The 23,166-nt window shown below is 48.4% G+C and overlaps 1 protein-coding gene and 1 long non-coding RNA gene across 3 annotated transcripts in view; both read right to left on the reverse strand.

The window, feature by feature from the left end:
• Positions 1 to 5,606, reverse strand: part of LOC149443888 (uncharacterized) — a 44,985-nt gene extending 39,379 nt beyond the window's left edge. For both annotated transcript variants that reach the window (XM_089655214.1, XM_089655213.1), the window contains exon 1: positions 5,453 to 5,606. In XM_089655214.1, coding sequence (XP_089511340.1) covers positions 5,453 to 5,489 — 37 coding nt within the window. In that variant the 5' untranslated portion in view covers positions 5,490 to 5,606. The remainder of the gene's footprint in view (positions 1 to 5,452) is intronic.
• Positions 5,607 to 18,336: 12,730 nt separating this feature from the next.
• Positions 18,337 to 23,166, reverse strand: part of LOC149443889 (uncharacterized) — a 38,992-nt gene continuing 34,162 nt past the window's right edge. The window contains exon 4 of the long non-coding RNA XR_016306606.1: positions 18,337 to 18,560. This is a non-coding gene — a long non-coding RNA (uncharacterized LOC149443889). The remainder of the gene's footprint in view (positions 18,561 to 23,166) is intronic.

Consider the following 23,166-nt stretch of genomic DNA (forward strand, 5'->3'; position numbering starts at 1 on the left):
TTGTATGAAAATAAAAAAACATGCAAAATATGTGTGAACAAGGTGTCAATGCATTAAAGTGTTTGTTCACCAATGCCAGAAGTCTGCCAAGCAAAACAGGTGAGTTGGAAGCTTTGGTGCAGGAAGAGAACTAGGATTTAACTGGTATCGCTGAATCTTGGCTTCATTCTTCACATGACTGGGCCATTTATTGGTGATCTGCTGTGTCATTGGACACGGCTGATCACGTGGCAAAAGACTGCTGTGATTGGCCTTTTACCACATCACGTGATCAGCTGTGTCCGTAGGACACATCGATCATGAAGATCGCCGGGGGCGCGCGGGAGGGTGCGTTCTGGGAGAAGGTCATATGACGCCCTCCCAGAACTGGCCGGCCGCAGTGAAGCCGTCATTCAGCTATCTGAGGTCGGTAAGTGGTTAATATATTTATAAACAATAATGGGTCTGGGATTATAAATCCCATTTCAGTCTTTGCAGATGACACCAAGCTGTGCCGGGGAATATCGTCCTTACAGGATGTCTCCAATTTACAAGCCGACCTCAATGCTCTGTTTAATTGGGCAGCTATGTGGCAAATGAGGTTTATTGTTGATAAATGTAAGGTTCTGCACTTGGGGGCTAAGAATATACATACATCATATATACTAGGGGGGGTACAACTGGGGGGGTCAATGGTGGAGAAGGATCTGGGGGTTCTGGTAGATCACAAGCTTAATAATGGCATGAAATGCCAAGCTGCGGTTTCTAAAGCGAGCAAAATCCTCTCTTGTATTAATAGAGGTATAGACTCCAGAGAGAGAGATATCATTTCCCCGGTACAAATCATTAGTAAGACCTCATCTGGAATATGCAGTTCAGTTTTGGGCACCAATTCACAAAAAGAACATTGGGGAACTGGAGAAAGTACAGAGAAGGGCAACCAAACTGATAAGAGGCATGGAGGAGATCAGCTATGAGGAAAGATTAGAGGAACTGAATGTATTGAGAAGAGGAGATTAAGGGGGGATATGATCTCCATGTATAATACATAAGGGGGGGATATGATCTCCATGTATAATACATAAGGGGGATATGATCACCATGTATAATACATAAGGGGGGATATGATCTCCGTGTATAATACATAAGGGGGGATATGATCTCCATGTATAAATACATCGGTGGTTCATATAGTGAACTCGGTGTAGAGATATTCACCCTGAGGTCATCACAGAGGACAAGGGGGCACTCTTTACGTCTGGAGGAAAAGAGATTTACACTCCAAACACGGAAAGGTTTCTTCACAGTAAGAGCTGTGAAAATGTGGAATAGACTCCCTCAAGAGTTGGTTCTGGCCAGCTCAGTGGATTGCTGTAAAAAAAAGTCCTGGATTGTTTCTTGGATACACAGAATATAACTGGATACTAACATTTATAGGTGAAGTTGATCCAGGGAATATCAGATTGCCTCTCGGGGGATCAGGAAGGATTTTTTTTCCCTGCAGGAGCAAATTGCTTTGCTGGTTTTTTTTGCCTTCCTCTGGATCAACCGTGGGTGTAGGATTAGAACTTTTTTTTTTAATGGTTGAACTGGATGGACTTTTGTCTTAATTCAGCCAGACTAATTATGTAAATATGCAGGGGCCGGTCTTGCGCTGGGAGGATCAGCAGATTAGGTGAGTAAATCTTGGCTCTCAAATCCCCTATGCAAAAGCGAGCAGTTAACCCATGCAGTACACTCACCCAATCCTTTGATTCCCCGGAGACAGCACTCCCCCACATCCACCAGTGGACTCTTCCTGATCGCCTCATGTCCAGAGCTGCTCAATGGGCGTGATGACGTCAGAAACAATCCACCACACAAGACCGCTAGACCACAGGGGGATTGGGCAGGAGATGCAGGGGCCAGTCTTGCACTGGAAGGATCAGCGGATTGGGTGAGTATATCTTGGCTCTCCAATCCCCTATACAAAAACAAGCAGGTAACCCATGCAGTACACTGCACTGGAAAAGCAAAATACAAAGCATATACTTATCCGATCCTTTGATTCTCCGGAAAACAGCACTCCCCCATGTCCAGCAGTGGACTGTTCCTGACAGCCTCATGTCCAGAGCTGGTCAATGGGCATGATGACGTCAGGAACAGTCCACCACACAAGACTGCTAGACCACAGGGGGAGTTGGGCAGGAGATGCAGGGGCCGATCTTGCACTGGGAGGATCAGAGGATTAGGTGAGTACATCTTGGCTCTCCAATCCCCTATACAAAAGTGAGCAGTTAACCCATGCAGTACACTCACCTGAAGCTTTGATTCTCCAGAAGACAGCGCTCCCCCACATCTAGCAGTGGACTGTTCCTGACAGCCTCATGTCCAGAGCTGGTCAATGGGCGTGATGACATCAGGAACAGTCCACCACACAAGACCGCTAGACCACAGGGGGATTGGGCAGGAGATGCAGGGGCTGATCTTACACTGGGAGGATTGGGTGAGTAGATCTTGGCAGTTAACCCACGCAGTACATTGCATTGGAGGAAAAAAAATGTCCCAGAGTGCTTCTTTAAATTAAAAACCTGCAAGCAGAAAGACTTTTTACTGCAGAAGAAACATGCAATAAGAAAAACCTACCTACCTGCTCGCAGGCCTCCTTAGACTGTACACTGAGCTGCGCATGCACAGCGCAGCTTACATTCTGGCACAGATCCTGAACCTACAACTGAACTCCTGTGACTGAGCAGGACTGATTAATGCATGCGCAATAATAATGAAGATGACCAAGAAGAAGCCGTGCAGAAGATGTTGGCGGTAAGTGACCTTGAACCGTTGTAGGAAAGGTAGGTATTGCGGGCCTTTTTCCCAAAACAGTGACATTTAAAGGCATGCCGCAAGACAGTTGCTTGTGCTCTCAATTGAACGGTCAAGCCCTTAAATAGCTGGTGTCATAGCTGATCACATGTGCAGCAACATGGCAACTGCAGATCAAACAGAAGCAAATATGGCAGCTTCCTTGGCTGCAAAAGATAGGAGGGTTTAGTTCCGCTGTGAGGCCCCCCCCCCCACCCCCACCCTGGGACGTCCGGCTGATTCGGCTGTATATCAAGTCATGCGGAGCCCTACAAGCACCACCCAGCTCAACAACAATCAGTGTAAATGGATTGTAAAGGCAGAAGGGTTTTATGGGATTTGTAGTCCACTGGAGCTACAGTACATCATTACTAGTACCATCACAGAGACTGGGGGACCTGTGCTGGGATTTGTAGTTCACCACTACCTATATTATATTACCAGCACAGGGACCTGTGGATCCTGGGATTTGTAGTCCACCCTGATCTATATTATAATAAACAGTACTATCACTGGGATTGGGAGTCTGCTGGGATCTGTAGTCCACCGTGATATACATTATAATAAATATTACCATCACAGCGATTGAGAGTCTGCTGGGATTTGTAGTTCCCCACGATCTCTATTATATTAAATATTACCATCTCTAGGACCCCGAGTCTGCTGGGATCTGTAGTCCACCGTAATATACATTATAATAAATAGTACCATCACAGAGATGGGGAGCCAGCTGGGATTTGTAGTTCCCCATGATCTATATTATAATAAATATTACCATCACAGGGACTCAGAGTCTGCTGGGATTTGTAGTCCCCGAGATCTTCAGAACACATAGTACCGTCACAGAATTCAGGAGATGCTGGGATTTGTAGTTCCCCATGGTCTCTATTATAGTAAATATTACCATCACAGGGACCCAGAGTCTGCTGGGATCTGTAGTCCATCGTGATCTATATTATAATAAATATCATGGAGATGGAGAGCCAGCTGGGATTTGTAGTTCCCCACGCTCTATATTATAATAAACAGTACCATCACTGGAACTGGAAGTCTGCTGGGATTTGTAGTTCCCCATGATCTCTATTATGTTATCACAGGGACCCCGAGTCTGCTGGGATCTGTAGTCCATCGCGATCTACATTATAATAATATCATCATGGCGATGGGGAGTCTGCTGGGATTTGTAGTTCACTGCAATCTACATTATAATAAACAATACCATTGCGGAGATGGGGAGCCTGCTGGGATTTACAGTTCCCCATGATCTATATTATAATAAATATTACCATCACAGGGACCTAGAGTCTGCTGGGATTTGTAGTCCGCCCTGTTCTACATTTTAATACAGTACCATCATGATGATCTTTATTATACTAAACAGTACAATCACAAGGATCAGGAGCCTGCTGGGATTTGTAGTCCACCCTGATGATCTATATTATGCTAAACAGTACAATCACAGGGATCAGGAGCCTGCTGGGATTTGTAGTCCACCCTGATGATCTATATTATGCTAAACAGTACAATCACAGGGGGGATCAGGAGCCTGCTGGGATTTGTAGTCCACCCTGATGATCTATATTATGCTAAACAGTACAATCACAGGGATCAGGAGCCTGCTGGGATTTGTAGTCCACCCTGATGATCTATATTATAGTAGACAGTACAATCACGGGGATTAGGAGCCTGCTGGGATTTGTAGTCCACCCTGATGATCTTTATTATACTACACAGTACAATCACAGGGGATCAGGAGCCTGCTAGGATTTGTAGTCATCCATAATCAGTATTATACCCGGATATCAAAGCACACAAATAATGTCTTGCATACACTGCCCCGCCCTGGACTTATGTTTGCGGTTGTTACCCAATATAGAAAACAAGAAGGATGTGAAATGACAGCCCTGATGTATGTGATGATCAGGCTAGTCCCTGGTGAAAGCCCATCACAGGGCATGCTGGGACTTGTAGTTGCCCAGTATTATCCGGTGTGAGATGTATTCATGGCATGCATCAGATTACACATCACACGCCCTATCCTCTGTAGACAAAGCAACACCATCTGCTGGGACTTGTAGTTGCCCAGTACTGGCCTGTATGAGATGTAATCATGGCATGCATCAGACTGCACATCACACGCCCTATCCTCTACAGGACAAGGCAACACCATCTGCTGGGACTTGTAGTTCAGCAGAGGCTGGATCAGTGCCATCCTGAAGCCCACCACACACATTATTGTACAATCTCCTATGTAGTGCAGGGATCTGCCTGATTGGATAGATTAGGTGTGTTATTACAAAATTCAAATGATTTATATACAGGATTTATATAGGGCCAACGGTTTGCTGTACAAAATGAAGGCAGACATGACAGTTACAATACAATTTGGTACAAGAGGAAACAGAGGGTCCTGCTCATTAGAGCTTACAATCGATTGTACGGTCAGATTGTATTGTGTATGGTGACCCTATTAGAATCTTCTGATCTGGAGAACAACAAGCCAGCCCAGTGTAGGAAATCTGACATATAGCACAGATCAGAGTCTGACCGGACAAAGTGAGGACAACAGAGAGAGGGTTGGCGTCACCGGGGTGCCCCTTGTGGTGTGACGTCCCCCATTCCTGCCCCTTACCTGCCAGCACACGCAGCCCCGTACACCCGAGCCTCATCGTCCTCCTCTGCGTGGTTGCAGGATTCCTGGGCGTGGCTCTGAGCTCAGCTTCCTGTTGTCTCTCTTTACTTTCGGTTTGTAGAAACACTTCCTGATCTCCATAGAGAACCTGTCATGTCAGCACCCGGGCCTGCTGCAAAATCTGAGCCCTGCCTGGGATCCTAGGATGGTAAACTGGCACCGTATCCAGGCAACCTGCGCTGAGATCCCGCAACCTGGACTGAGATCCGGCAAGCTGCGCTGAGATCCCGCAACCTGCGCTCAGATCCGGCAAGCTGCGCTCAGATCCGGCAAGCTGCGCTCAGATCCGGCAAGCTGCGCTCAGATCCGGCAACCTGGGCTCAGATCCGGCAACCTGGGCTCAGATCCGGCAAGCTGCGCTCAGATCCGGCAAGCTGCGCTCAGATCCGGCAAGCTGCGCTGAGATCCGGCAACCTGCGCTCAGATCCGGCAAGCTGCGCTCAGATCCCGCAACCTGCGCTCAGATCCGGCAAGCTGCGCTCAGATCCGGCAACCTGGGCTCAGATCCCGCAACCTGCTGTCAGTTCCGGCAACCTGGGCTCAGATCCCGCAACCTGCGCTCAGATCCCGCAACCTGGGCTCAGTTCCGGCAACCTGGGCTCAGTTCCGGCAACCTGGGCTCAGTTCCGGCAACCTGGGCTCAGTTCTGGCAACCTGGGCTCAGATCCGGCAACCTGGGCTCAGATCCCGCAGCCTGGGCTCAGATCCCGCAACCCGCGCTCAGATCCCGCAACCCGCGCTCAGATCCCGCAACCTGCGCTCAGATCCCGCAACCTGCGCTCAGATCCCGCAACCTGCGCACAGATCCCGCAACCCGCGCCCAGATCCCGCACCCTGCGCCCAGATCCGGCAACCCTGCGCCCAGATCCGGCAACCCGCGCCCAGATCCCGCAACCCTGCGCCCAGATCCCGCAACCCTGCGCCCAGATCCCGCAACCCGCGCTCAGATCCCGCAAGCTGTACTGAGATCCGGCAAGCTGGCCGATTAGTGTGTAGGAACAACAATGGAATATATTGCAGTTTAAGCAGGAAGGGGAAGATGGGAAATCAAGGGTAAATGCCCGTATGTAAATGATGACAATCATGGTGAAACAGAAACATACACACCTATGAACACATCAAGAGTGCATTGTGAATATCAGATTACCTGGTGACTAAGCAGGAAGGGGAACATGGAGTGAGCAGTAAAAAAAAACAGGGTGACTCCTTGGATTTTTTAGTTAGTTGACCCTAAAATCCAGGGAGTCTCTGTTTTTTTTACCCCTCACTCCATCTCCCAGCATGATTTACAGATCATCCTTTATTTCTCTCCTTCCCCAAAGACCTGACCTTCCTGACTTTTCCAATCTTGAATCAACTGTCACTTTTGTTTGATAATAGGTATCCTTGTGCTATATGTTATAATTGTGAATTGAGCCTACTGTATGACCTTTTTTCAACTTATCTATGCAGCAATAAAGACTGATACTGGAATCCAGAAGTACATTCCTGCCAGGTGTGATAAGAGGTTAAAGGAATTAAAATGACTAATACCGTTTCCAGTAAGTATTATTATCCTGTAGAAGTAATCCTGCTAGACTAATCCTCAGTATAGATTGCAGCTGTTAGTTGATTGGCTGTTTTCTGTAGGGTTTATTTAAACGCATTATAAAGAGCAACAACGAGGTTCAAAGAAAAGTAACCAAAAGCAGCCAATCAGATTTCAGTTCACTTTAAGTAAACCACTAAAAAAGTATTCTGATGGATTGTATGGGTAACATTGTCCTTTGAATTCATTCCATGGTCGTTTTAACCACTTGCCCTCCAGAGGATGTACCCCCCTTCCTGACCAGGCCATTTATTGCATTACGGCGCTGTGTTACGTCAGTCTACTACGGTCATGCAACGCAGCACCCAAATGAAATGTACGTCTTTTTTTTCCCACGAATACAGCTTTCGGTGATATTTTATCACCTGTGCGCTTATTTTTTGCACAAAAAAGACCGACAATTTTGAGTAAAAAACAATATTTTTTTGACTTTTTGCTATTAAACATGTCCAATAAACACATTGAAAAAATCAAATGTCATAAATTTAGGGAAAAAAATGTATTCTGCGACATGTTTTTGCTTAAAAAAAAAAAAAAGCTGTCACGCTGACAGAGGAGAGGAGAGTCGGTAATCGGCATTCCTCAGAGGGGACATGTACACAGATCATCAGGGCCCTGATGATCTGTGTAGCCCCAGCAGTGCCACCTGTCACTGTTCATCAGTGCCACCTGCCAGTGCCACATCAATGCCACATATCAGTGCCTACCAGTGCCACAAAATAGTGCCCATCTAAGCTGCCTTTCAGTGTCACCCATCAGTGCCACCTATCAGTGCGCATCAGTGCTGCCTATTAGTGCCGCCTAACATTGCCAGTCAGTGCCACGTAACAGTGCCAGTCAGTGCCGCATATGAGTGCTGCCTTTTAGTGCCCATCAGTGATGCCTGTCAATGCCCATCAGTGCCACCTACCAGTGCCTCCTCATCAGTGCCACCTATCAGTGTCCATCAGTGCAGCTTATCAGTGCCCATCACTGCAGCTTCATTAGCGCACATGTTTTTGCTTAAAAAAAAAATCCCAGTACGTGTAAATTCATTGGTTTATGTGAACGTTATAGCAATTACAAATGGTATATATACTGGAATTTTGTTTTTTACTAGTAATGGCGGCGATGAAGCAACTTATAGCGGGACTGTGGCTGGCATTCTGACACTGGGGGGAACTGACTTGGTGTCACTGACTTCCCCAGTGACACTTATACAGTGATCAGTGCTAATAAAAAGCACTGACACTTTACCAATGGCATTTGGCAGTAAAGGGTTAACATCTGGGGCGATCAAAGGGTTAACTGTGTGCTGTTTCACATTATGTGCTGCATGTGTGATTTCCACTGTGAGCACACTGCTTTGTATGGCTCTGGACCCGACAATTGACAGCTGGTGCCGGGAATGGCGGCACAGGTAGGGCACGCATGCACCCCCTACCCTGAACTGCAAAATCACGTACATATATATGTGATTTTGCGCCCCCCTGCCACCCTGTAGCAATATTTCTGCTATAAGGCAGAGGGGGAGCTGTTAAAGTAGATTGCAAGCAATGGATGAGGGCCAATCCGGTGTATGATGCAAAATCCTTTACTGTGCTAAAATGGGGTACATAACGGAAAAAAGAGGTCTCCAATGTGTTTCACTCTAAACCAATGGTCTCCAAACTGCGGCTCAGGGGCCGGATGCGGCCCATTGCTTGCTTTTCTCTGGCCCGTGGGGCATTATTTAATCCACTGACACCAATTAATTCTTCCCAGTGATACCAACGATGGGGCACAATTCCAACCAATGACACCAAAGATGGGGTACAGTTCATCCCAGTGATACCAAGAATGGAGCCCAATGACACAAACAATGGGGCACAATTCCCCTCACTAACACCAAAGATGGGGTATTGTTTATTCCCACTGATGCCGGGACATATTCTGGCCCCCCTAAAGTATGAAGGACAGTAAACCGGCCCTTTACTTACAAAGTTTGGAGACCCCTGCTCTCAACAGTGCCTACTCAGAGTGTCAAATACAAGGCTTTTGGGCTGAATACGGACCACCAGGCCATTTCATGTGGTCCTCACACCTCTCCTGCAGCTCTGGCACCCCTCTTGTCTCACTCCCACCTTGTCTCAGCAGTAGAGAGGAGGACAGACCTTCTGTGCTTCTTCATGCAGCTGTGGACAGGTTTTTCTCAGCCTCCCATTCTCAACAGTCGACAGCAGAGAGGAGGACAGAACTCCTCCTACAGATCCTGCACTTCTATGTGCAGCCCCAACATCCCCTCATCTCCACCTTCCCTGGTCTCAGCATTCAACAGACTCTGACAGCTGACACCAGCACTCCTCTGGTCCTGCTCCAGACCCTGCACAATTTATTTCCCAGCTTCGTCCCCAGCTTCTTTCTGGCACCAGTACAAGGTAAGGGGGGTGCACTGTGATGTAAGGGAGGGTGGGGGACTTTTGACTTCTGATGGTGAGGGTTGCTCTTGACATCTGATGTAAGGGGGGTGGGGGCTCTGGACATCTAGTCTTACAGATACAACCGGCACTTTCATGGCAACCATAATGCTGATGTGGCTCGTAATGAAAGTTAGTTTGACACCCCTACCCTAAGGTTCAGATCTCTATTTTAACCACCTCCCATCCGTCATATAGTACAATGACGGTCGCAAGGCAGTTCTCTTGTTCTGGGAGGATGTCATATGACGTCCTCCCGTTCTAACCGCGCATGCGTGGCTCGGAGCTGCAGAGCGGCGATCGGTGGTGCCCTGTGTCCCTCGGACACAGGAGATCAACAGAAAGAGCCAAAGATGTCTGCTCGGTCATGTGATCAGCTGTGTCCAATCACAGCTGATCGCATGTAAATAGGGAAATGCCGGTTATCGGCATTTCTCTGCTCTCGAGCTGTCACGCTGACAGGAGAGGAGAGCCGGTAATCGTCATTCCTCAGAGGGGACATGTACACTGATCATCTTTGTAGCCCCAGCAGTGCCACCTGTTAGTGTCCATCAATGCCAGCTGTCAGTGCTCATCCATGCCACCTGCCAGTGCCACATCAATGCCACATATCAGTGCCTACCAATGCACATCAATGCCACATTTTAGTGACCATCTGAGCTGCCTTTCAGTGTCACCCATCAGTGCCATCTATCAGTGCCGCCTATCAGTGCTGCCAATCAGTGCCAGTCAGTGCCGTATCAGTGCCATATATGAGTGCTGCCTTTCAGTGCCCATCAGTGATGCCTGTCAATGCCCATCAGTGCCACCTACCAGTGCCTCCTCATCAGTGCCACCTATCAGTGCCCATCACTGCAGCCTCATTAGCGTACATCAGTGAAGGAGAAAAATCACTTATTTATAAAATTTTATAGCAAAAACTAAGAAAAAGCTTTTTTTTTTCAAACTTTTCAGTGGTTTTTGGTTTAAGAAAAAATAAAAACCCCAGAGGTGATTAAATACCACCAAAATAAAGCTCTATCTGTCTCAAAAAAATGATAAAAATTTCATATATGTACAGGGTTGCATGACCGCGCAATTGTCATTCAAAGTGTGACAGCGCTGAAAGCTGGAAATTGGCCTGGGCAGGAAGGGGGTAGAAGTGCCCGGTAGGCAGGAAGGGGGTAGAAGTGCCCGGTAGGCAGGAAGGGGGTAGAAGTGCCCGGTAGGCAGGAAGGGGGTATAAGTGCCCTGTAGGCAGGAAGGGGGTATAAGTGCCCTGTAGGCAGGAAGGGGGTAGAAGTGCCCGGTAGGCAGGAAGGAGGTAGAAGTGCCCTGTAGGCAGGAAGGGGGTATAAGTGCCCTGTAGGCAGGAAGGGGGTAGAAGTGCCCTGTAGGCAGGAAGGGGGTATAAGTGCCCTGTAGGCAGGAAGGGGGTATAAGTGCCCTGTAGGCAGGAAGGGGGTATAAGTGCCCGGTAGGCAGTAAGGGGGTAAAAGTGCCCGGTAGGCAAGGGGTTAAAGACAAGCTCTACTCCTCTCCAGCTGATGTGCACCAAATGCCATTGATTGGGGATCACAATCACTTGGAAACATGCCTAACTATGTAGTATGATCAGGTAGTGGTCCATACATGGTCCATACATGGCAATGTCCTTAGCAAGTAGGCTTCCTTGGTGTTGTAGTTGGGGGGTTGCTCCTGGTTACATCCTCTTCTTTGAACCTCTTACTTTTCTCCTATGCAGTCCTCCGGAACCCCCTGGAACGAGTCTTCCCCCTTTTTTTTAATACATCACAGGGTGGAGGGCAGAGCCCATAAAAGCCCAGGAACACGACAGAACCGGTGTTAACCCCTTCAATCTTGGGCAGCCTAGAATTCCTGGCACCTGCCAACACATGGATACAATAATCTGCAAGGTGGCTTAGCACTCCAGTACCAAAAACGAAATGATCAGTTCTGGGTTGGATGAACCTTTAGTCCGGGTCGGGGGCGGACTGACCATTCAAGCACTTGAGCACTGGCCGAGGGTCCGGGGTCAGTAGGGGGCCCCATGAAATGCCCCTGGTACCTTTTTATAGGCTTTTTTGAGTGTGGGCAAGGACACAGTGGCCCCATGATCCCCTATTGTCCGGGGGGCCCATGAGTTGTCAGTCCACCCTTGGTCCGGGTTCACACTGATGCGGTGCGGCACATCGCATGTGATTTGCACAGGAATCGCACTACATTCCTATGCAAATCACATATATTTTGTATGGTTCAAATTGGACCGCATCTTTACCAAAAAATTGCAGGACCCTTTTTTAGTACGCACCAGAATCAGATAGCATGGATGTTCACACTGTGTTTTATGAAGTGATTTCAGGGTGTCATGTTACTAAACCCAGGGGCATCTCTAGGGTTGGTGTCACCCCTCAGATGATCCCCACAGGATGGATCGGATCTGCAGAGTAAGCATAATGGATCCGACGCCGATCCATTATGCTCCCCAATCTGCAGATCCGATCCGATCCATCTTGCGGGGATCGTCGGCTTGCAACCTAAACAGGGTTAACTGATCTTTCCACACCGGTCCGGTCAGCACATGCTCGAGAAGTGATGTCAGATGGAGGAGGTTCCTGCTACCGCGACCGCATTTCCTGGCCGGATCTTGCACAGCCTTATCTAGATCAGTTAGCCCTGTATAGGTTGCAAGCTGATGATCCCCGCAAGATGGATCGGATCTGCGGACTGGGGAGGATAATGGGTCAGACTCCAAACCATTATGCTCAATCCGCAGATCCGATCCATCCTGCAGGGATCGTCAGCTTGATCTAAAACTTTCCTTTTCATGGAGCTTGTGGAGAGGGTCCGGTGTCACTCCATGCTATCGGTGCCACCAGGTGCGGCGTGCCTAGGGACACCACTGACTAAACCCACTACAGTAAAATCAGTCTGTATATGCAGTAAAGCATACTTGTTATACTCACTGTTGAATCTAAGGGGTTAAACCTCCTCATTGTGTAAAAAGGATGTTTGATCCTGTCTTCTCTGATCCTCCCCTTCTATTGTCTCTAATCCATCTCCTGATAGAACAGAGCCTTGGGGCCAGCTGCGCATGCTCAAACTGGTATATATGGTTTGAGAGGTTTTTTTTTTTTTTCTTGGGAGAGTGCATGTGATCATCACAGGGCCAATCAGCGCTGTCGAGACAGAGGGTCAGGGGTCCTGCAGCCTCATTGGACAATCAGGGGAGAATGAAAACGCCTCCTACAAGCTTTAACCAGTGCTCTGCCTGACACTGATAGAAGTCACAAGACTGCTCTAACTGCTGATGAGAAAAGGTATTTGCAGTTTATATTTACTAAAATAATTGCATTTCCATGTTGCGTGTACTGTGAGAGACTGGATATAGGGAATGCAGGGTCCGGGGAGACCAGATATAGTGAATGCAGGGTCCGGGGAGACCGAATATAGTGAATGCAGGGTCCGGGGAGACCAGATATAGTGAATGCAGGGTCCTGGGAGACCAGATATAGTGAATGCAGGGTCTGGGGAGACCAGATATAGTGAATGCGGGGTCCGGGGAGACCAGATATAGTGAATGCAGGGTCCGGGGAGACCGAATATAGTGAATGCAGGGTCCGGGGAGACCAGATATAGTGAATGCAGGGTCCTGGGAGACCAGATATAGTGAATGCAGGGTCTGGGGAGACCAGATATAGTGAATGCGGGGTCCGGGGAGACCAGATATAGTGAATGCAGGGTCCGGGGAGAGCAGATATAGTGATGCAGGGTCCTGGGAGACCAGATATAGTGAATGCAGGGTCCGGGGAGACCAGATATAGTGAATGCAGGGTCCTGGGAGACCAGATACAGTGAATGCAGGGTCCGGGGAGAGCAGATATAGTGAATGCAGGGTCCGGGGAGAGCAGATATAGTGAATGCAGGGTCCTGGGAGACCAGATATAGTGAATGCAGGGTCTGGGGAGACCGGATATAGTGAATGCAGGGTCTGGGGAGAGCGGATATAGTGAATGCAGGGTCTGGGGAGACCAGATATAGTGAATGCAGGGTCCGGGGAGAGCGGATATAGTGAATGCAGGGTCCTGGGGTTAGTAACACTTTAAAATACACACCCGCAGTGGTTTCTATGAACGGGGTGCGATTATGATGTGGTGCAGAAATCGCAGTGTGAATTCCGTACTGCATCAGTGTGAACGCAGACGTAAACACAACTCTTATGATTGAAGAGAGGGTATAAAAACGTAGACTCAAAACATCCAGAACAAGAGTTTATATGAGATTATATAATTTACCGATCATTCCCACTAGCAGTCTCCTGCATTTTTTTTGCCCTGCGGAGTTTTAGGAATTACGGAATGTGCCAAAACACCCACCCTGCATCCTCATTGTTGAGAAATCAGCTGAGAAACAACAAACGTTCCAGATGATCCAGCTGTGTTATTGTGCAGATTGAAGCGTACAACAGAATGGGCTGTATACAGATTTTGTATTGACCTAGAACTGTGCTGTCCAGGAGACACTGCAGCTGTGCGAAGTCACAATGTCCATCAGGTTGGATTTCATTTTAAATAATCAAAGAAGACCTAAGTGGAACTAAAGGCAAAACTTTTTTTTTTCATTTTGGATGGTGCTAGGTTCACACCTATGTAGGTTGCGCTTGAGCCATTTCTGCATTGCGTTTTGCATTTTTGCTGCGTTTTTAATGTGTTTTGCATTTTGTTCTTTCATTTTTATAAATTGTTCTTGTTGCTAGGCAAAAATGCCATATATGCTTTTCTGCAGCGTTTCCATTGAAGTCTATAGAACCAAAAACACAACATTTTGCGTTCAAAAAAATCATCGGTTGAAAACGCACAGATGTGAACATGTCCCATAGGAAATCATATTAAATGGACTGTACTGTGTTTCTGAAAAACACTGCAGAAAATGCTTAGGTGTGAACCTGGGGTAAGGGAGGCTGGATTATAACCCCTGTCAGTGTTTTTGGGGTCTGTGTCCCATTGGGGAGATTTCTCTTCGGTTCCTGTCCCATAGCCAAAACAGGAAGTGAGAGGAAATCCCTGATTGTCAACAGAACTGGGTGTTCCCATTGGAAGATATCCCATTTATTCCTGTTCTGGTGACCAATCAAAATTTTAACTTTAACCACTTGCCCTCTAGAGGATTTACCAGAGATCACCTAATAAGCAAAACTCATGTACACAGAGGGCCCCAAAAAAAATGTAAATTTGAAAACCGTAATGAGTTTCCATGCGACTGGTCTGACAAGGTTTGAATTTGGGTTGGCAGCGATAAATTGTTGTGCATATAAAATGCTTTGATCCACAATCAACGCATACAGATCTTCTGTGAAAACCAGCTCCAAAAAATTAAGGGGAGTAGTTAAATTTGCTGTTTCTACCTGAATTCCGGGTTGGGCAGTGAATGGGGGAAGTACGGGTGCTGCAGAATTTGTGGGCTGCCAATCAGGATTTATAAGCACATCCGGAAGGACACTAGGGGCTCTACGAGCCTGTGTGTGAATTCTTGGTGGTTGCGGGACAATACTTGTGCTCGCCCCCGCACCAGCTTGTACTGCACTTGTACTGCACTTATTGGACTCGCCACGTCACCAAGTGATACTGCAGTGCTGGTATGTGAAATACCAGGATGTACTAGGCTACTGGTACTCGCCAGTTCACCAAAAGGTAGCGCGGCACTAGTACTGGCACTCTGCTGCATATGAGAGTCATCAAAATTTACCGGCAAGTGCTAACAGAGATCAGCCTGATTCTGCGAACACTGCGGTTTTGTGTGCAATGTATCAAGTGACAGTGACCTACCGACACTGCACTTGCTGGGGGAGAGGGGGGGGGGGGGTAAGTGTAAGGGCTAAACGCAGGTGCTGGGGCTGATCCCACTAACGCTGCATTTTTGGGGACACTATACTAATGTGAACGCTGGTATAGTGCTGATCTGATCAATGATATTGACCCTTTCAGACACTATACTAGCAATGGAGGTTTATTTTGTATGAGCGTCTTCCTGGCAATCAAGGAGTTAATTGTGATGACTGGTGTACTGAATCTGATGCTATCTGGGAGGGGCGTGAAAACCACGGGAGTGCGAATAACGTACGTATACATGTGATTTTGCGCACCCATGCCGCCCTGTAGCAGTATTTCTGCTATAGGGCGGTTACAGAAGCGGTTTGTGTCACGGCGCTGCGTTACTTTAACTGACAATTGCACGGTCATGCAACGCTGCACCAAAATGAAATTTACGTTCTTTTTTTCCCACGAATTGAGCTTTCTTTCGGTGGTATTTAATCGCCTGTGCTTTGGTTTCAGATACCTATCCAAGATCTATACCTGTCACGTACCTGGTTGGGGAGCCTGAAGTGGAGAGAGGGCGTCCTCTTACAACTCCTGCTCGGAGCCCCTGGAAGTGGGAACAGGGGCGCAGAGCCAGAAGGGGCAGGAGTACTGTGTAGATCTTGAAGTGGTCGGCAGGTAGCTGGGGACCCAGGAGATCCGGACACAAGCCAGGTGTGGGTGCAGGAACGTAGGTGCAGCAGCGAGCAGGTGAGGCGGCAGTCAGGATGCGGGTCTTGGGACCGAGCACCAGTGCGTGGATGCGGTGGCCGACAGGTATGGCAGTGATCCGGATTCGCACCAGATGCAGAGCCGAGGGTGCAGGGGTAGATGGATATGGTAGCCGACAAGATGCAGGCCAGGTGCAGGCAGGATAATATAGCAGAGTCAGGCAAGCCAGGTCAGTATCAAGCGGGCAGATAAGTACAAAAGGAGCAGGCAAGAGAATGGTCAGGGATAGCCGAGGTCAGTGCAGGCGGAGTTCTTTCTTAGTCGGGTAATGCAAAATACAGGTATCAGGATCAGGAATGTATGCAGGAACGTAGTAGACCAGAAGGCAATGATTTTACTACTAAGCAGGTTTAAATAGCCCGGCTAACGTGACGTGTGCGCTTACTGCGCATGTGCGAGGTTTTACTAGCCTGCCTGACGTGATGTGTGCGCTTACTGCGCATGCGCAAGTTTTCTGCGCTCCTGCGCATGGGCGACCGCACGCTCCCGCACCTGCGCACTCGCACCGCCACGACTCAAGGGGATCCGTCACACCGTTGCACGGCGACAGGATCCCTGACAATACCTATACCTATCCAAGATGGACGACTTTGGGTTCCTGCTTAGCGTAATGATGCCATCCGGCCACGCCCTTGACACGTTTCGTCATCCAATCATGATTGCTTCAGAAGCACCTAACGTTGAGGCTAGTGAAGCAGTCATGATTGGATGATGAAATGCGTCAAAATCATGGCCGGATGATGTCATTACGCTAAGCAGGAACCAGAAGACTGCCATCTTGGATAGGTATCTGAAGCCAAAGTTTTGCCTTGAGGGGGAAACTCTTGTTTAAAGAGACACTCAATGCTATGTGCACTGGATGAAGAGCAATTTTTTGTAAGTGAGATATAAACCTTTTTTTGTAATATATTAGTCTGTTGAGCTGCTATATTGTGCAATGAGGCTTTTTCATTTATTCTTTTGAGCTACATATGAAAAAAAGGTGTTTGTAATCGTAGAAAGTCATGTGGAAAGATAGCCCCTTCCTAAAGGCATAATTTGACCTAGCTTTGAATAGGTCAAAATCTGAGGTAAGCAGCTTAGTTGGAAGGCAAAGGAAGCACGTTTCTGGTGATGATCTGCAATATATTCACTGTGCGCAATTGCTTGGATCTAAATTTGAGAGTGGAAGACAAAATGGACTTTATCAGTTATTTCACAGAAGTCGACTAATATCTTTTATGGACTTTCACTATCATTTCAAAGGAACAGACACTGTGATATTGTGTTTATATTTATGTTTCACTTATTTAGAAACACATTTGATTTAGATGATACATATTTAGATATTGTTTGAGTTTTATTTTCTATTTTGAAATATTTTTGGAGTGGGAACACATGACAACAGTTGCAGAAATCACTTATAATATTTGTTTGTGTTTATTTGTATATTTATAATATTTGACATTTATTGTGCTAGCGTGTGAGATTTCAGTATTATAAATAAAAGCAAAAATGACTAAAAATATGTATCCTGGATCTTTTACAAAAATAGTATAGTGTACTATATCTGTATTATAATGTAGTATCTTACATTACCACAAAATTAGTACAGTATATAATATAGAGATATGGAACAAATAGCAATACCAAACATAACCAGCAGAGGGAGTGGAAGTACTGGGACAGTGTATATATATATATATTTATTTATTACAGGTACTTATATAGCGCCGTCAATTTACGCAGCGCTTTACATATATATTGTACATTCACATCAGTCCCTAACCCTCAAGGGGCGTACAATCTAAAGTCCCTAACCAGGGGCGGACTGACAACTCATGGGGCCCCCGGGCAATAGGGGATCATGGGGCCCCTGTGTCCTTGCCCAAACCCAAAAAAGCCTATGAAAAAGGTACAAGAGGCATCTCATGGGGCCCCCTACTGACCCCGGGCCCTCAGGCAGTGCCCGAGTTTCCAAATGGTCAGTCTGCCCCTGTCCCTAACTCACATTCATACATATACATACTAGGGACAATTTAGACAGGAGCCAATTAACCTACCAGCATGTCTTTGGAGTATGGGAGGAAACCGGAGTACTCAGAGGAAACCCACGCAGTCACAGGGAAAACATGCAAACTCCAGGCAGGTGGTGCCGGGGTTGGGATTTGAACTAGCGACCCTAGTACTACCAGGTAGAAGTGCTACCCATTTAGCCACTGTGCTGCCCTGGTCAATGAATCCAAAAATAATGAAAATGAATTCCTATTCATTCGTTTCATTCATTTGCAACTTTAGAGGGATTATATGTGTCACACTCTGTATCATCATGATTGGCCAAAGCCTGACGAAGGGGCCCCGTGTGGCTCCGAAACGTTGCCTATGTGACCATGGAATAAATCTGTGGACCCGTTTGAGGAATCCTTGGTGTGTTGGTGACGTTTCTTCATAAATAGAGGTTAACCTCAATTGTTACAGAACTGAAAGAGAAACTTTTTTCATTATTACACAAAACAAACTCTAAACTCACAACAATATATTCCAGCCTGATTATTTATTTCACAGAATAACATGATTGTGCACATCAAGCTGTTGTCTTGATCTATGTAGCATTACACATTGCACATTGAAAACATGAATACCACCTGCAATGGGCCCATGTCACATCCTCTAGGACGGGGGGTTGGGAACCAGTAGATCGTGGCCAGGTGACTGGTAGATCTCGGTCTGGGCTTGCTGACCCCCCATCCCAGAGCATCAGAGTGCAATGCAGAGGGACCAGGGGCGGACTGACCATTTGGAAACTCGGGCACTGCCCGAGGGCCTGGGGTCAGTAGGGGGCCCCATGAGATGCCCCTGGTACTTTTTTCATAGGCTTTTTTGTGTTTGGGCAAGGATACAGGGGCCCCATGATCCCCTATTGCCCGGGGGCCCCATGAGTTGTCAGTCCACCCCTGAGAGGGATTACTTGTAAAGTTGGAGATGTAGTAGGGAGCAAGAGCCGCATAAGTTGAGGTCTCCTCTGTAGTGCCGGCTCCTACACCCTGTCATTGTTGATGGGTGTAGCGCCTGCCATTCAAGTGAATGAGACCACTGTGCAAGTGCCTTGCAACCTTGTGCAATACAGACAACAGGGAAAACAAGGGGTTAAACAGGCAGCGGTGTGTTGCTTTCTCACCACCTTGGACTCCGTAGAAGCATGCAGTTGCGGGGCACCTACAGAGTGCCCCATTTATTTGAATGAGCCTCGAATGACAGGCGGTAGCACCTACCAAAAGAAACAGGGGGTGTAATTCCTGCTGCGGCATGTGTATACATTTGGCTGCTGCCTCAGCAGCTAAAGGGGGTAGGGATTAGGGGTGGTAAAATCATGACTTAACCGTAGGGTTTTAGCACCCCCCAATTTTACATGTAAACGAACCCTAAGAGTGCCGCTGCTGGATGCTCATTCACAAGTGCAGCAGACACTACTGCTCCTCTGTAAAGCGATCCAAGTATGATTGACAGGTGTTGAGGAGGTGGTATGTTGCCTCCTCAATACCTGATGTAATCCCATGATTGCCATGCAATGCACACGGTTGTGACACGGTGGTACGGCAATTAGAGGTTTAAATTAACTGTGAGGAGGTGACACTGGTCAACACTGTTCCCGGTGATCTTTGACTTCTCCCATGTTGTTCAGGTAGATCTCCACCTCTTTAACCCCTTGGCGCCGGTGCCTCCCGGCCCTTTAAGGGTTTCAGAAGCCGAGAGGCGGGGGTCATGTGACCACCGTGATTTGCCGTCACATGATCAGGAAAGGTCCCGATCGAAAGAGGAGATAGGGACCTTTCTATGAGTACCGAACATGTGTGCTGGGAGTGCGCAGGGCGCGTGCTCTCAGCACATATTTTTTTTAATAGAGCGCAAATGTGCGGCTGCTCGGCATCTAGGACCAGACACCAGGAGGCCGCACATTTGCGTTTGGTTGGCGCCAAGAGGTTAAGGTTGCCTACCCCTGCTCTAGGACATGAAATACACCATGGGATATACTATTGTACCATCACTGTGAAGCCACTAGATCAGTGGTTCTCAACCTTTCTAATGCCGCGACCCCTTAATACAGTTCCTCATGTTGTGGTGACCCCCAACCATAATATTATTTTCGTTGCTACTTCATAACTGTAATTTTGCAGTGGGAGGAGTAGTGCCACGTCATTGGTGTCAGTGGGAGGAATAGTGTCCCATCACTGATGTCAATGGGAGGAATAGTGCCCCTTCATTGGTATCAGTAGTAGGAATAATGCCCCATCATTGGTGTCAGTGGTAGGAATAGTGCCATATCATTGGTGTCAGTGGGAGGAATAGTGCCCCATCATAGGTGTCAGTGGGAGGAATAGTGCCCCATCATAGGTGTCAGTGGGGGGAATAGTGCCCATCATTGGTGTCAGTGGGAGGAATAGTGCCCCGTCATTGGTGTCAGTGGGAGGAATAGTGCCCCGTCATTGGTGTCAGTGGGAGGAATAGTGCCCCGTCATTGGTGTCAGTGGGAGGAATAGTGCCCCGTCATTGGTGTCAGTGGGAGAAATAGTGCCACGTCATTGGTGTCAGTGGGAGGAATAGTGCCCCGTCATAGGTGTCAGTGGGGGGAATAGTGCCCCATCATTGGTGTCAGTGGGGGGAATAGTGCCCCATCATAGGTGTCAGTGGAAGGAATAGTGCCCCATCATTGGTGTCAGTGGGAGGAATAGTGCCCCATCATTGGTGTCAGTGGGAGGAATAGTGCCCCATCATTGGTGTCAGTGGGAGGAATAGTGCCCCATCATTGGTGTCAGTGGGAGGAATAGTGCCCCATCATTGGTGTCAGTGGGGGGAATAGTGCCCCATCATTGGTGTCAGTGGGAGGAAAAGTGTCCCATCACTGGTGTCAGTGGGAGGAAAAGTGCCCCAACATTGGTATCAGTGGGAGGAATAGCAGCCCCATCATTGGTATCAGTGGGAGGAATAGCACCCCCATCACTGGTGTCAGTGGGAGGAATAGCAGCCCCATCGTTGGTATCAGGGGGAGGAATAATGCCCCAATGTTGGTGTCAGTGGGAGGAATAGTGCCCCATCGTTGGTGTCAGTGGGGGAGGAATAGTGCCCCATCGTTGGTGTCAGTGGGGGGAGGAATAGTGCCCCATCGTTGGTGTCAGTGGGGGGAGGAATAGTGCCCCATCGTTGGTGTCAGTGGGGGGAGGAATAGTGCCCCATCGTTGGTGTCAGTGGGGGGAGGAATAGTGCCCCATCGTTGGTGTCAGTGGGGGGAGGAATAGTGCCCCATCGTTGGTGTCAGTGGGGGGAGGAATAGTGCCCCATCGTTGGTGTCAGTGGGGGGAGGAGTAGTGCCCCATCGTTGGTGTCAGTGGGGGGAGGAATAGTGCCCCATCGTTGGTGTCAGTGGGGGGAGGAATAGTGCCCCATCGTTGGTGTCAGTGGGGGGAGGAATAGTGCCTCATCGTTGGTGTCAGTGGGAGGAATAGTGTCCCATCACTGATGTCAATGGGAGGAATAGTGCCCCATCATTGGTATCAGTAGTAGGAATAATGCCCCATCATTGGTGTCAGTGGTAGGAATAGTGCCCCATCATTGGTGTCAGTGGGAGGAATAGTGCCCCATCATAGGTGTCAGTGGGAGGAATAGTTCCCCATCATAGGTGTCAGTGGGGGGAATAGTGCCCATCATTGGTGTCAGTGGGAGGAATAGTGCCCCGTCATTGGTGTCAGTGGGAGGAATAGTGCCCCGTCATTGGTGTCAGTGGGAGGAATAGTGCCCCGTCATTGGTGTCAGTGGGAGGAATAGTGCCCCGTCATTGGTGTCAGTGGGAGAAATAGTGCCACGTCATTGGTGTCAGTGGGAGGAATAGTGCCCGTCATAGGTGTCAGTGGGGGGAATAGTGCCCCATCATTGGTGTCAGTGGGGGGAATAGTGCCCCATCATAGGTGTCAGTGGAAGGAATAGTGCCCCATCATTGGTGTCAGTGGGAGGAATAGTGCCCCATCATTGGTGTCAGTGGGAGGAATAGTGCCCCATCATTGGTGTCAGTGGGAGGAATAGTGCCCCATCATTGGTGTCAGTGGGAGGAAAAGTGTCCCATCACTGGTGTCAGTGGGAGGAAAAGTGTCCCATCACTGGTGTCAGTGGGAGGAAAAGTGTCCCATCACTGATGTCAGTGGGAGGAAAAGTGTCCCATCACTGATGTCAGTGGGAGGAAAAGTGCCCCAACATTGGTATCAGTGGGAGGAATAGCACCCCCATCACTGGTGTCAGTGGGAGGAATAGTGCCCCATCGTTGGTATCAGGGGGAGGAATAATGCCCCAATGTTGGTGTCAGTGGGAGGAATAGTGCCCCATCGTTGGTGTCAGTGGGAGGGATAGTGCCCCATCGTTGGTGTCAGTGGGGGAGGAATAGTGCTCCATCGTTGGTGTCAGTGGGGGGAGGAATAGTGCCCCATCGTTGGTGTCAGTGGGGGGAGGAATAGTGCCCCATCGTTGGTGTCAATGGGGGGAGGAATAGTGCCGCATCGTTGGTGTCAGTGGGGGGAGGAATAGTGCCCCATCGTTGGTGTCAGTGGGGGGAGGAATAGTGCCCCATTGTTGGTGTCAGTGGGGGGAGGAATCGTGCCTCATCGTTGGTGTCAGTGGGGGGAGGAATCGTGCCTCATCGTTGGTGTCAGTGGGGGGAGGAATAGTGCCCCATCGTTGGTGTCAGTGGGGGGAGGAATAGTGCCCCATCGTTGGTGTCAGTGGGGGGAGGAATAGTGCCCCATCGTTGGTGTCAGTGGGGGGAGGAATAGTGCCCCATCGTTGGTGTCAGTGGGGGGAGGAATAGTGTCCCATCGTTGGTGTCAGTGGGGGGAGGAATAGTGCCCCATCGTTGGTGTCAGTGGGAGGAATAGTGCCCCATCATTGGTAGTAGTGAATCCAATGATGGGGCACTATTCCTCCCACTGACACCAATGATACTTACCTTGCTGACCCCTGCTCCAGCCTGGGCTCGCTCCCTCCCTCTCCCATGGTACAGACACTTACCTGTCAGCTGTCTTCCTTCTCCGGCCGCTCTCCTCC

Source organism: Staurois parvus, unplaced genomic scaffold, assembly GCF_062004578.1.
Source record: "Staurois parvus isolate SC_StPar_1 unplaced genomic scaffold, SC_StPar_1.0 ptg000827l, whole genome shotgun sequence".
In the NCBI taxonomy this organism is placed as follows: Eukaryota; Metazoa; Chordata; class Amphibia; order Anura; family Ranidae; genus Staurois; species Staurois parvus.